Here is a 14214-nt window from a genome sequence, read left to right as displayed (position 1 = left end):
AAATAGAATTTGATATATAGAAAATAAATACAACTTATTCAATAAAGTCTTTTGTCTTCTCAAGATTCATAACAAAAAGTTAACTTAAACAGTATATAGATATATAGCTAGCGTTTTGACTAGAAACAGAATAGGCATTTTTTCATTTATGTAAACATAGTAAATAACAAGACCAATGTGTTGAATTCAAATTGGGGACGCGGATATCCTAATTTGAATGCTTAAACTTAGCTCTCCTTTTTTGACATTTTTGAGCTAGAATGCTAGTGAACAAAATACACTTGTATCATCACATCTATTAAGCATTTCATGCTTCATTCCAATAAAATCTCACATTTTTTACTTCTGTTATTTATCATATTTTTATGAAATTTATCCTATATATTTTATGCAAGAGGTAAAAAAGAACACTAATAATGATAAGAGAGTGAAATTAACCTAACGAATTCACTGCTGCGTATGGAATCTAACTGAGACCATAACCAAAGCCAAGTTGGTCTGAATAACTGATAATCACTGACACAGTCAGCTACCTTTCTCTCTCACTTTCCCCTTTCTCTCTCTATAACTCCAACTCCATAAATGTGTTTGTAAACTTTGAATTGCTAACTTGAGCAATCCTAAGCTACAAAACTCACCCTTTCTGTGCCAAAGGAGAGTGAGTTCATATGGGTCAGGGTCTGAGTTGCAGAGGGAGCCATGAACATGGCCTTTTCCATGCTGTTCAGCATGGTGATTTTGAAACTTTTGCAACTCTTTTAGAGACACACCCTTCTCTTATGAACCATACCACTGTCTATGATCGCCACTCTCCTCTTCATATTGCTGCTGCCAATGGCCAGATCCAGGTAAAGTTTCCTTTTTTCAGTTGCTATTGTTGTTAATTTATTGAGATTTGCTTACCCAATTGATTTCCCACTAGTGGGTCACTCTTGGAATTTTACTTTTCTTGAGTATTGGTTGATGGGTGTTATTATGGCTTTTGGGCAAACTTGCAGATTTTAACTAGGCTTTTAAATGGATCTGTGAATCCAGATGTTTTGAATCGCCGAAAACAGGTAACTAAAAGTTGTTTTTTTCCTAATTTTTGGCTTTAGAATGGGATTTTTCATGTTAATTCCCACTTTAGAGTTTTACTTTACTTATCCTTCAAATGTATTGTGAACCATTCAGACCCCGCTTATGTTGGCAGCAATGCATGGAAAGATTGCCTGTGTGGAAAAACTACTTGATGCGGGTGCTAATGTATGTGAAATTTTCAGAAGTTTTATTTCTTTCAATATAAAAGTTATAAATTAAAAAAAACTCATCAGTGTAATTTTGAAAAAATTCACAGGTACTAATGTTTGATTCAGTTTATGAAAGAACCTGCTTGCACTATGCTGCATACTATGGCAATTCTTCTTGCCTTAAGGCAATTCTTTCAACTGCTCAATCTAGTCCAGTAGCTGCTTCTTGGTTGGTCCTTATGTTTTAGCACCAATCCATCCTCCTATCTATTCATGTTGGTGATTTGTCATAACATTTTTTCTTAAAAAAATTAAATTGGAATTTATTGTAGGGGATTTGCTCGGTTTGTGAATATTAGAGATGGCAGGGGAGCAACACCGTTGCATTTGGCAGCACGTCAAAGACAGCCTGAATGTGTACATATCCTATTAGACAGTGGAGCTCTTGTTTGTGCTCCTACCGGAAGATATGGGTAATGATGATCCGTGGATGTTGTTCTGATAAGCTTGGATTTCATGTATTCATTAGTATAGTTGATTAATAAATTGATATTTGCAGCTGTCCTGGGAGCACAGCTCTTCATCTAGCAGCTAGAGGGGGATCTCTGGATTGCATCCGTGCACTGTTGGCTTGGGGTGCAGATCGTTTTCAACGTGACGCATCTGGGTAATGCAGTTTCCAAATACAAATTCCTACAATTCAAAGAAGTGATGAGACTATTGACACTCCACTTTTCTATTTACCCTCATTTCTAAACAATCATAATTTTGTTTCTTTATAATTGCGATAGGTAAAATTTAGTGCCAATAGCTCCACCGGAACATAATTACCTTTGATACATGGATGTAAACGTATTGCATTAAAATCTATGTTGCTTATTGTTGTTTCCTTTGCTTACTATGAATTGTTAAACTCTTGTATTCCTATTTGATGTTATCCCTATGCAAATTTTCAATTTAGGAGGCAACATACCACATTTAACGATGTTGTCATCGTAGATTCGTAACTTTTAACTATTTATTCTTTCATCAGCTTCAATGCTCTGAATTTATGGAATTGCTTTTGAAATTATCTGGTATGTTTATGCAGGAGGATGCCATATATAGTTGCATTGAAACACAGACATGGTGCATGTGCAGCATTGTTAAATCCTACATCTGCAGAGCCTCTTGTCTGGCCATTATCTTTGAAAGTCATCAGCGAGCTTAATCCAGAAACAAAAGCTTTACTAGAGCATGCCTTGATGGAAGCTAACAGGGAAAGGGAGAAGAACATATTGAAGGGTAGTGCTTACTCTCTTCCATCTCCATTACACTCTGATCTGGTAGATGACAATATCTCTGAGGTAACTTGAAACCCTTTTAATTTATACCAACTTAATGAGTTTTATACTTTTCTTAGATTTTCTACTGAGTTCATTCAGAGTATGGACATACAGTTCCTGATTTTAAGCAGTTCTACGAGCTCTGATTCAAAACATTGAGATTTTTACTAGCTGAATTTTTTCTTGAAGCACTACAAATACTGATTATGGGATCTGATAAAATTTCAGGTTAGTGAAACAGAATTATGCTGCATCTGCTTTGAGCAAATATGCACAATTGAAGTCCAGGACTGTGGTCACCAGATGTGTGCACAATGCACACTAGCTCTCTGTTGCCACGGCAAACCCAACCCTGCCACTGCTTGTCTTACTCCACCACTTTGTCCATTCTGCCGGAGCGCCATAGCTAGACTGGTGGTTATCAAGACAGAAGAAAACTATGATGATATTGATCAAGATGGTTTTGATATCAATTGCTCCAAGATAAGCAAGTCAAGGAAGTCGCATAACTTAAATGAAGGTGGTAGCAGCAGCTTCAAGGGACTAACCACCATTGGCTCATTCGGAAAGATGGGCGGTCGAAATTCTGGAAGGATTGCTGCTGAAAATGAGTGTGTTGATAATAAAGAACAGTGATGTCAATGCCCATGCTTTCTGCTTAACTGCTTATCAGTAATTCCATATTAGCAAATGTGATAAGGAGTTGCTTGACCAGCAAGGCAAGATGATAGTACAAAATGTTGGTGCATGTCATGTTGTTGTGGTTGTAAATTGTAATATTGTTGTTACTTGAGAACGAAGAAGCATCTGTTTCGATGATTTTGGGCAATGTCAATGGTGTTGTGTATATGTAATTCAGTGAAATGAGAAAGTACTTTTCTCTAAGTTATAAGTCTAAGATCATAGGAAAATGTAATGTGTTTTTTTGCTTCTGATTTGTTTCTTTGTACCACAATTAGCAATAAAATAGGAAAGTTCTTGGTATGGTGTTTGGTTACCATGTGAGCATGTCTGTGTCTGTTGAATCTTTTGTGCACTCCCAAGTATAAATTACACGAAGTTATTAGCATTAGTTTGAAGTTATAAAACGCAATCGGGACAAGTTCATGTGTCAGGGTCACTTGCATGTGCCTGTGATCCTGATGAAGTCACTTGATATCACATGTTATCGACAAGCAGATTTGTCATCATTGATCCAATAACTGAGAATGCTAAAGAGAATCAAATCTTGTGTCTAGTATAATAATTTCAGATTGAAAGAGACACTCATTGCTTATTAGTAGTTATAACTTTGCAGAAAATATGGAAAGTTATGTCCAACATAGCCTTGGCCAATTAAAATGTTACTTAATCTAATTTACCCTTACATCTGATATGATTTGGCATATATTATCAACTTTTGGTAGTTGCTATGCTATGTATAAAAATAGAACACTGAGGTTGACGATTTTCTTGGTTTTGCACAAAGACATTTCTTCACCTAATATACTTTTATTTATATATAAAAATGTGTATGACAGATGAGAGGCTTAGGAATGTGGACTGATTCAAACGGATTTGCTACTTAAATAATATTTACGTATGCTAATTAAGATATTCCAACAAGTTGCGTGCAAAAATATCTAAAAGGATTAGTCATATTTACAAATCACAATCAAATGGGGCCTTTGTTGCATTAAAAAAGTACATAGATAATTAAGAATATCTTAGTTTTCCCATTTGGATAGTACAAGTGGTTGCAGATATTTCACATGAATTTGGGTGGGAACGTGTCAGGTACGATCTCATGAATCAAATAACATTGCTATGATGAGATGATTAATCACATATAAATATAGTACATGCTTACTGTCTTTATATATTATTCTATTTCGGGTCAAATGGGTCTAAATCTGTGACAAAATGAATTCATTTTAAGAAATAAAAATGTGGATGGTGGCATTTTACAGAAACTGTTACAATAGATTGCACAAAAGAGGGCTCTTTAGTTTGAGGTATAGTGTCATTTTATATGTGTACATTTGTGTCATTATCTTTGAAAAGGGAATCACAAGATGAAACTCATGAAAGTCTCATTTCAAGATCAGAAGTAACATAAATTTTAAAGTTTTATGTCACAAGAAACAACATTGTTTTCATGCCACCAAAATTTTATATACTATTGATATTCAAATGAACTTTATATAAAAAAATAGATATAAAGCATTTCCTAGGCCTCACTACTCAAAATTTTGCTCAACATGTTTTTTTATAAACAGAATTTTTGAAGGAAATGTGGAAGTCCTAGGTTAGGACCTAGCCAAAAGCAGCTAGTTCAGACATGCATAAAAACATCCCTACAAGTGACTTAATCAAATTGTTGCCATACCCTAATGCCCTTTTTTCTCTCTCTGTTCCAATACTATGCATTGAAGTGATGGTCCTAGGGGGAGTAATGGTCCCATTGACAAATAGTGTGTTTGACTCTGTAATAGTGTGAGCCAATACAAACTCATCTTCGGAGCAACAAATAGAAGGGATTTGGTTCTTTCTATTTTCATTAGCAGCTTTTCTTTCCATAGCAAGATATTGAGCAAGGGATAGAAGATTAATGTTCTGATCAATATCAAGATTATTACTACTACCCCTTGAACATAGACAAAATAACCAAGAGGTGGAATTGGACTTCTTGCCCTTTTTGCTCTTCAATACTTTTGTTTTTGTTCTTCCTATTGATATTCTTGAAACACCTATAAGACTCCCAAGTGTGGTGATATTGTCCTGGAAGAAAGACCCTGTGGACTGAATAAAAAGTCATGGTTTATTAGCACTGAAATAATCCATAATCCATGACATATTCATCTTAACATGTATATTTTGCATGATGATTCATGAAAAGTTCTCAGGTAGACACCAATTATCTTGTGTATTTCTCATGGATTCAAATCACTTATTTTTTTACAGTGGTGGGAAACTGCCAATTAGATTTGCTTGTCGCATGATATAATACTGTACATGGTTTTTACAACCTTACATAAGTGAAAATTTGATTTGTATGCTATGCCTATAGTAAATGATATGTTCTGTTTTTTGGTATACAATTGTGAACTAGAGGAAAAGAGTTTGGAACAGTAAAATTTTATTTATTTATTTGTCTGTGAATTTCTTGAAGTCCTAGCTACTACCTGATTAATTGAGCAATAATAGTGACAGAAGCATGCATTTGCAGTAAAGGACAAGTCGAAAGAGACTAAAATGAATGTATATTCTATTCAAATCATGTCATTATGTCACATGATTTCTCTCACCATTTGAAAGAGACAAACGCTCAGGTATATATCTGAACCCAAAAAAACATTAAAAAAAGCCAAAAGCTATGTAACTTTTATTCTGACCTCTGTGTCGAAATTTGATGAAGAATCTGTGATAGAAAATGGTGAACCTGAACCAGATAGTAACGTGTTAAATGGCACTGACCCCGAATTAATGTTACCATTTGTGACCATTTCATTTCCAATACTCAAAGATCACTCCAACTATGAGGCCAACCCTCAGCCTATAACATCAAATAATTGTAGAGAAGAAAAAGTTCAAAGATCACTCCAACTTTGTACCATGCATAAGAAAAAATGAAACATAATCATGAATCATCATAAGAAACAACAATGTAAGGATCTAATGCAGACCCACAACCTATGCAATTATAAGAAAAAAAACACAGACCCACTACTAAAATCACAGGTGCAAAAACTTTAATCCATAACATGACTCACAGGGAAAGTGCCAAAAAATGAATAAGGGTAAGTCAGAAAAGTGCCTGTTGAGCCATGTTTTGGTCAGTATTTGAAAAATAGTTTTGCAATATTTTGAGCAGAAGGGCACATTATATGTCAGATTCAAGTGGTGGAATTGTCAATATCTCTCTTCTTTCTGTGCTCTGCATAGAAACTAAAGTGTTTGATCAAGGGTGGTGAAATAGTGTAACTTCGCTTTCATATATTAGAGGGCCCTAGGAAAAACTATAGCCTAATTAAAACAAGAGAACAAACATGCAAGTTGAGAAATGCACAGTAAATAAATAGTTAACAAAGATGTTCTCTTGAATTCTTAACAATGTCCTTAATCAATAATTGGAAACTATATTTTTTTTGAGATATAAAAATCATTCCAATGAAATTTGTGCCTATCATTGAAACATTTTTCATATAAATCCCTCACATCAAAATGGTGAATTTTTTCATTGAATAACATTTTTCATTGAGACATTTTCCATATATAATTTAGATTGATCCATTCTACGCTTAAAAAATTTAATCAAAATTAAATTTAGAATTTTATCATAGAGATAAACCATTTAATAATAATGTTTTTTCCAGTTAGTGGGATTATGGAGAGTATATGGGCTTCATTTCCATTTTTGAATAATAATAAATAAATTTTAAAAGAAGTGAAAGAGAAATGTTATATCTTGTAATTTTGGATCAACAAATTCTTCTCATTTATAGCTAAGAAGGCATTTGGGTACTTCTTATAGTTGAATATTATATATATACATATATACATAGATTTAATTTAATATTTGTAAATAAAATTGATATTAGTTCGGTTTTGGGGCTTATTTGGAGTGCTCTCAACTTTTTTTCTTTCTTTATAAGCATATTTACATATTAAATAGTAGGTTAGTAACAAGTTTTCATGTTGGTGGAAAAATTAAAACTCAATCTAATATATTTTTTAATAATAAGAGAATAAGTAAGAGATTTTTTTTATGTTTATTTAAAGAAATCTTTGAAGTTTAAAGCTACTACTAGGGTTCAAATCTAAAATCACTAAACTGAGACCATACCATGCTTTGTAGAGGATGAGATGAGAGCCCACTGGACTTGACCCATAATACAAGCTGTTGCTGAGGGCCTATATTATCACTAATAGCCCACTGGACTTGACCCATAATGAAGTGACATGCATGGTCAATTATATTATTTAATCACTTAGTTGCTGAAGTTGATGATGAGGCTTGCTTCTGCGCTGTGATAAGAATTCTCTATAGTTACTATACAAAAGATCTGAGATTTTGATTTGTTTAACAAAATGTTAAAATAAACCATATTAATCATTATAGGGTTTAGAATAAGAATTGTCTATAGTGACTTTGACAAAAAAATGAGCAGTTAAGGGTGAATGTCAACTTTGTAAATAATCTAATAATGGTAGATTCACCTTAGGCTGAAGATAATAATGTATAAATGGATGTAAAAATATATTTTTTTAATTTCCGTCATCCCTAGAAAAAATGTTTGTTATTTAATAGTTGTTATTTCAAATTATGAATATTTGTTTCCAAGGATGGACTCATAATGGTGCACGTACCCCCATAAAATACGAATATTTTTTATGCCACGCATATACCTAGACTTTTTATCCCTCTAATTGTATGAAGAAGTTCCTTATAAAAGATACTAAGAAATGAAAAATTATAAGTTTTTTATTTTATCTTATCATTTCCAAAATATAATGCAAAACAATGATTTTTACTTCAGTCATCACTGTGATATATAATATTATTACAATAACATTATTTTTCATGTAATTTATATATTGTAAGTGTTGAATAGTCATCAACACACATTAATATTTATAAAAATATGTTACCTTTTTATATAATAAATTTATGTTTGTAACACGCCCACAACTTAAAACTGTTCTCCTTAAATAAAGGCTCCTATGCATTAAAAGAGCTAACTATACCATATTATAAATGTATTCAGGTTGAATAGGATTACCTGCTATTAGATAATATTGGTTAGAAAAGGAAGATCAATTTTGTCATATTAGTAATCATATGTTTCTAACGATATCTTATGTCTTAAATTAATCACATATTACTACATGAATAAAAGAAAATTTTAAAAAATAAAATGTGACATTCTAATTAATTCGAGACAATGAGTAAAATATTGTTTGAGATATGAAATCCGTCTAATTTTGTGGACGTTATCTTGTATGAGGTGCCCTTCAAGGATCCACTTGTTTCTGTAACTTTCTGTCTCCGTCCATGAATTTTTTTATTTATTATTTACTGCGATACTTATTATTAATTAAATGTCTGAATTTTATATAAGCAAGTTAAATATCGACTGAGAGGAGGAAATGTTTGCTTGCTTCGTTCGAGTAAGTTGATAGTTCTCATTTCCATTAAAGAACTATTTCAGCTTCTGATTAAACGTACAAAGTCAATGCCATGATGCCATAGTATGAAATACTAATATAGAACTACGTTTGTTTTATATAAACGAGAAATTTACGTATGTGACTGTCACATCTACCCTGCCATGCATCCAAATCAGTCTTGGAATCCGAAGATTTTCCCCTTATTTGCCCCATTCCATCCATCAATTTGAAATCACATTGCACTTTATCTTGATCTTCCTAGTTTTTGGTACAAGAAATAATAATATATTTAATATACTGCCATATAAGTTTAGGATTCATAAGTAAATAAAAAGCATTGTGAAATTTAAAGGTGGATTCTCTGAAGATCCTTCATAGATATACACGACAATTTCAGTGTATCAGACAAGACAGTTAAAAGAACATTCTTCAGAAGTTACAAGATTGCATACCTAAAACGTAAACTAATGAGACTTGCTAAAACCCAGAAATACATTAACCCATTAACGAGAGGTAAATATAATTAATGTGGAACAAGTTAGAAATTTATGCCCCCATGAAGAGATTTCTGAGTTTCTTATTTGTAACGGCAACGTCAAGATCCATGGAAAGCCGCGTGAAATCAAGTTCTCGGGGGTGGCAACCTTTAATTTCTTTGGTGGATGACAACATTTTTCGCTTTCTTGGTGCAGGTGGACATTGCAGTAGCGTTGGGATTTTGTGTTCCTCAGATATTGGTGTCTTGACCCCTTCGTATGAATCTTCTTGATCATTCTTGTGCGGTGGAATCTCGAGCCTCAGGTTCAAACACACATGCACCTCTTTCTTTGGTTGTTCTTGATCACTTTCTTGCACCAATAATTGTGGTTGCGTTCTAACCTCGTGCCTTTCATGGGTTGGAGTTAGACAATCTTTATCTAGGGTTTCCGTGGTGGACTTTTCCAGCAACAGAGTGGAATCATGATCCATCTTGTGGTCGGTCACATTTTTCTCAGAGAGAAATACTTCAACATTTGATGAAACACCCATGATCAATTACTTGAAGAAAACTACAAAGAAGAAGAAACCTAGAAAGAACTATAAGGGTAGAAAATATGGTGCAATTTCTGATAAACCTAATTCCTACAATTCTAGCACAACAAACTTTGTTCGTGTGTTAGTAAAAGAATGTTGAGAATGAGGTGATAGAGGCTTTGAAAAGGACAGAAAATATTAATGGTGAGGAGATAGAGGAGAATAAATTCTCTTTGAAAACCACTAAGGGAATGGATCCAATGAAACGAATACACTCTCTCTCTTATATAGGTAGGGGAAAATAGGTGGGAGGACATTAACAAAGGATAAAATCTGGAGCTGTAGTCTTTCCTTGATTTCAACAAATTTTAATGCATATGTGACTACTGTTCAACTATCTTTTTTGGTTTCCCACATGTATACTTGCATTGGAGGCAATCCTGTCTGAGTCGGAAACATCTACAAGTATGTGGAACTAACTCTCCCAATGGATATTTTTTCCATTCACAATACTCGAATTGTGTATACAACTTTTCTCTACTAATATTTACTTTTCACTAATAAATTGAAGAATTGATATCTTTCTCCTCAATGAAGATGGATAAAGGTGATTAAAGGATACAGAAAATATTAAAAAATGGATAAATAAATATATCTCATTTAATTTGAATAACAGAAATATTTTATATTTGATAAACAGTCAATTCATTAAATAAAATTAATAAATAAACTTCCATTGAAATATTGTGATAACTTAAATTTTTAACGAAAAATTATTTAATTATTTAATGAGTTGATTAACATTAATGGCAAAATAAGTAGTACAAGTTAATAAGTATATGAGATTTATGTTTAGTTGAATACCAAGATGTAACTTATATAAAGTAGAATAAATGAAAATACAAATAAGAGATCAAAACAATTAAGCAACTTCAACAAATAAAAAAGATATACACATACCAAACTCCATGCGATTGAAGAAAGGAGGTTGGACAAAAAATGCACTAAATAATACACAACTAAAAACAATGATATGGGGTTTCTTATTCTTATTAATATTATTATTTTATATATAATAGTATTAGTATAGTAAAATAACGAGTTGATAGTTTCTAAAAGATGTAAATTTAATAAATACATAATTGTATGATTTATAGATTATATATAAAATTATGAGTACGTTTATAGGAAAGTAAATAACAAATAACTAATTTTAGTGAGTTTTTTAAATATATATATATAAATTTAATTATTATATACATAACTAAATATTTTAGTTTTGTTGTGAATTTTTTCTACAAATAAAAAAATATTTCATTTGATTTTTTTATAATGTTATCATTATCATAATCAATTAGTTCTATCTTCTTATTTATTTAACATGTCCACTTTTATCTTTTGTGATATTTCATCATCTTATTTCATCTCATGTAAATGCATTTGTGTTTTAATGTATATTGTTACTCTTGGGTCCCATTTAGTAACCTACATATGATATAGAGATATAGAGCAAAATAAGAGTGTGATATAATATGAGAAAAATAAAGTCTTATTGTCCAATATTTGATATGCATAACTAAGACATTGATGAGAAGTGTTATAGTAGTGGTAATAATTAAATGTATTAAAAATATTAAATTTCTAATAATAAATTAGATTTTGAAATTTTAACCTACAGCTATATGTAAAATGAGTTTAAAATGTGTGCACTGATAGTATAAAATTTTACACTGTCAGCACTTCATCCACCATTGATTTGTATTACTTTTATTTGAGAGTCAATGATGATTAATAAATCAATGATGGATGATTGACTGACAATGAAAAAACATTTACACTGTCAGTGTACACATATTAAATTCATATAAAATATGTATCCATACAAAATATTTATGAGCGTGTGCAAAATTTATTCTACACCAATAACATATTTTTAATCATGGAAGAAGAAATTTAAAGAAAATCATATTAAATTTCTGAATCTTAATATTTTTATGATAATTTGACACACAATCTTCAGTATGATAACTATGTGCAATTATATCATTATCAAAAAAACCGCTACTCATTTCCAGATGATGGTATACATTGATGGATAGTCCATCCATTTGGGCATGATCAATATTTTTTGCTATATAATTTCCCTTTACTTATTTGTATTTCCAATTCATGTTGCTTTCCAGATTTCTGTTATGATTGTAAAACATACCGTGATTCTCACTAAGATCTAGGATTATTGTGAGTAAAGAGAAATATTTTATTCTAATAAGATAATAAAGTTAATTGAAAAATAAATAGTAAATATACATTTTACTTCTTCGTATTTTTTGAATTTATCAGTTTAGTCATTTCAAAAAGAAAAAAGACATAAAATGGTCTAAAAAATTTTCAATTTTTGGTCAAATTAGTACTTTTTGGGATCAAATTAATCATTATCAAATGTTATAAAACATGAAAAAAAAAGACTAATTTGACCCACATTTAAAGTTTTTTGAACCATTTTAGGTCTTATATTTTTTGAATGACTAAACTAGTAAGGTCAAAAAATAGGAGGGACTAAAATGAGTATTTATTCAAAAATAAAATATCAATCAAAAATAAATTTGATTATATAAGAAAAACATTTATAACTTTACACGTGAGTCGAGTGAGTGACTTTCGATGATGTTGTGGTGGTGACTAACAAGACATTTTGTGTGTTGCTGTAGGCGCAGCAGAACACTAGGAACATCGACTCCATCTCTTAGTTGAGTGGGTCTAGAAACTGTCGTCAAATTATTTCTATTACTAGTACAATATAATTACCATAGATTGCATGGATTTCATCACATCATCCAACACGATGATATATATTAAAGTAACTTATTTTATGGACCACCATTCGTGAGTTTCTACTTTGGTACATTTTCTACTTTATGAATTGATACTACTAAACTACTTTTGCTGTTCTAATTCTTCGTTGGATTTTCCTCATTTCAAATTTTTATGAGCAATCTTTTTTTTGTTACTTTTGCCGCATGTTTTGCATTTAAGAAAACAACGTAAGCGAAAGGTTAAGTCAGAGGAGATAATAATGAGAGCTAACATGTATTAGTGTATGAAAAGCACAACACGAAGATGCATGGATAGATAGTTAATCCAATCCTAGTACAATTTTCGTTCTGTCAATGTTGGAGTTTATTAATTTATCAAAAGATGTGGGGCAGGTATAGTAAAGTTCTCATTTACCTTGGAGAACCACTACTACAACAACTTGAGACCACAGATTAAGAAATGGTAAAAAAAACATCATAGTTTTGTTTTATAACCAACTGCATCCTTCATCATAATTTTGTTTTATAATCATTTTGGAGATGTATGATTATTTTTCCAATAATAAAAGTATGCAAATTAACTTTAATACCTGAGAGTGTATTGGGCAGAGATATTAACATATGATACCAAAATGTTTTTAATAAGAATTCAAATATTTATTTTTAATTAAATAATTTAAAATGTTGTTAATTTTTTCATCACCTCACATTTAAGTACAGAAAATAATTTCTATTCTTTTCAAGAACAAAGCTTTTCTCCATTAATAAAGAGACAAGTACTATAAAATCAAAGAAAATAATAATATGATAAGATATTTTTATCCTTTATATACAAATAAATAATACTTTTATTATTAAAAACACATATAAAATTATATATTTGTCTATCTGAAAAAGATATTTATTATCTTTTCAACAAATATTACTCTAATCTAACATGCCCAATACCTAAAGATCTAGTATGACTTACTGTACTAGTGAACACCATCATTGGTAAACATGATAGATTGATAATACACACCATCGTTGGTAAAGATGATAGATTGATAAATACACACGAGGTATGAGCTAGCAGCTAGGGCCGACAGAATATATAAAAGTAAATAAAGCTCAACGGTCAACACACACTTTGATGGAACATAATTGCATTGTATCCCATGCTCATGTTGAATGATTTTGCATTTCATCTAAGATCATCATGTCTCCATCCCTAACAATCATGAACCAGATCTTCTTCCAAATATTTAAAATTTTCAACCATCTCTTCCTTCCCTCCTCCTCCTGTTCCCCTTCTCCCGTACCTTATTATTTTATTGGCCTGTCTTATGTTCTATGTATGATGTTCAATCTTATCGTATACACGATTTTAAAATTATACACTGACAGTGTAAAGTTTTTTATATTGTCAACCTATCATTCACCATTGATTTATAATACTTTTGTTTGAAAGTCAATATTAACTAACATATCGTGAGAATTTACTGACAGTATAAAAAACACTTACACTACGAATATATACGTATTACATCCTACACTATATTGATTAAGGTAAAACATGCATTCATGATGTCTACACCTTCATAGTGATTAATCAGCAACCGAAGAACCCTTCATGAAAACAAGTTAAATTTTATTATGAGATGTACAAAGTTAAGTTCTTTTATTGTTTGTTTATCGTTGGTA

At 31.3% G+C, this 14214-nt stretch overlaps 2 protein-coding genes across 3 annotated transcripts; one reads left to right on the top strand and one right to left on the bottom strand.

The window, feature by feature from the left end:
* Positions 455-3551, top strand: LOC109351590 (putative E3 ubiquitin-protein ligase XBAT31). Of its 2 annotated transcripts, XR_002108243.1 has the most exons (9): positions 455-848; positions 999-1058; positions 1174-1245; positions 1337-1458; positions 1562-1702; positions 1789-1896; positions 2320-2575; positions 2783-3246; positions 3279-3551. XR_002108243.1 is itself a non-coding variant. In XM_019593087.1 (8 exons), exons 1-8 carry the CDS (start codon positions 669-671, stop codon positions 3188-3190), a joined length of 1347 nt encoding a protein of 448 aa, XP_019448632.1. In that variant the 5' UTR covers positions 455-668; the 3' UTR covers positions 3191-3551. The 2 variants fall into 2 exon arrangements, 1 of the variants encoding a protein (XP_019448632.1); XM_019593087.1 differs by having other exon boundaries at positions 2783-3551.
* Positions 4418-6039, bottom strand: LOC109351593. The gene is made up of 2 exons (XM_019593089.1): positions 5929-6039; positions 4418-5335 (listed from the first exon to the last, which is right to left on the bottom strand). The coding sequence occupies exons 1-2, from the start codon at positions 6037-6039 to the stop codon at positions 4850-4852; spliced, it is 597 nt and encodes a 198-aa protein (XP_019448634.1). The 3' UTR covers positions 4418-4849.

The sequence above is a fragment of the Lupinus angustifolius genome, chromosome LG07 (assembly GCF_001865875.1).
Source record: "Lupinus angustifolius cultivar Tanjil chromosome LG07, LupAngTanjil_v1.0, whole genome shotgun sequence".
NCBI classification, from domain to species: domain Eukaryota; kingdom Viridiplantae; phylum Streptophyta; class Magnoliopsida; order Fabales; family Fabaceae; genus Lupinus; species Lupinus angustifolius.
The sequence above is the reverse complement of the archived record's forward strand: the minus strand, read 5'-3'. Positions and strand labels throughout refer to the sequence as shown.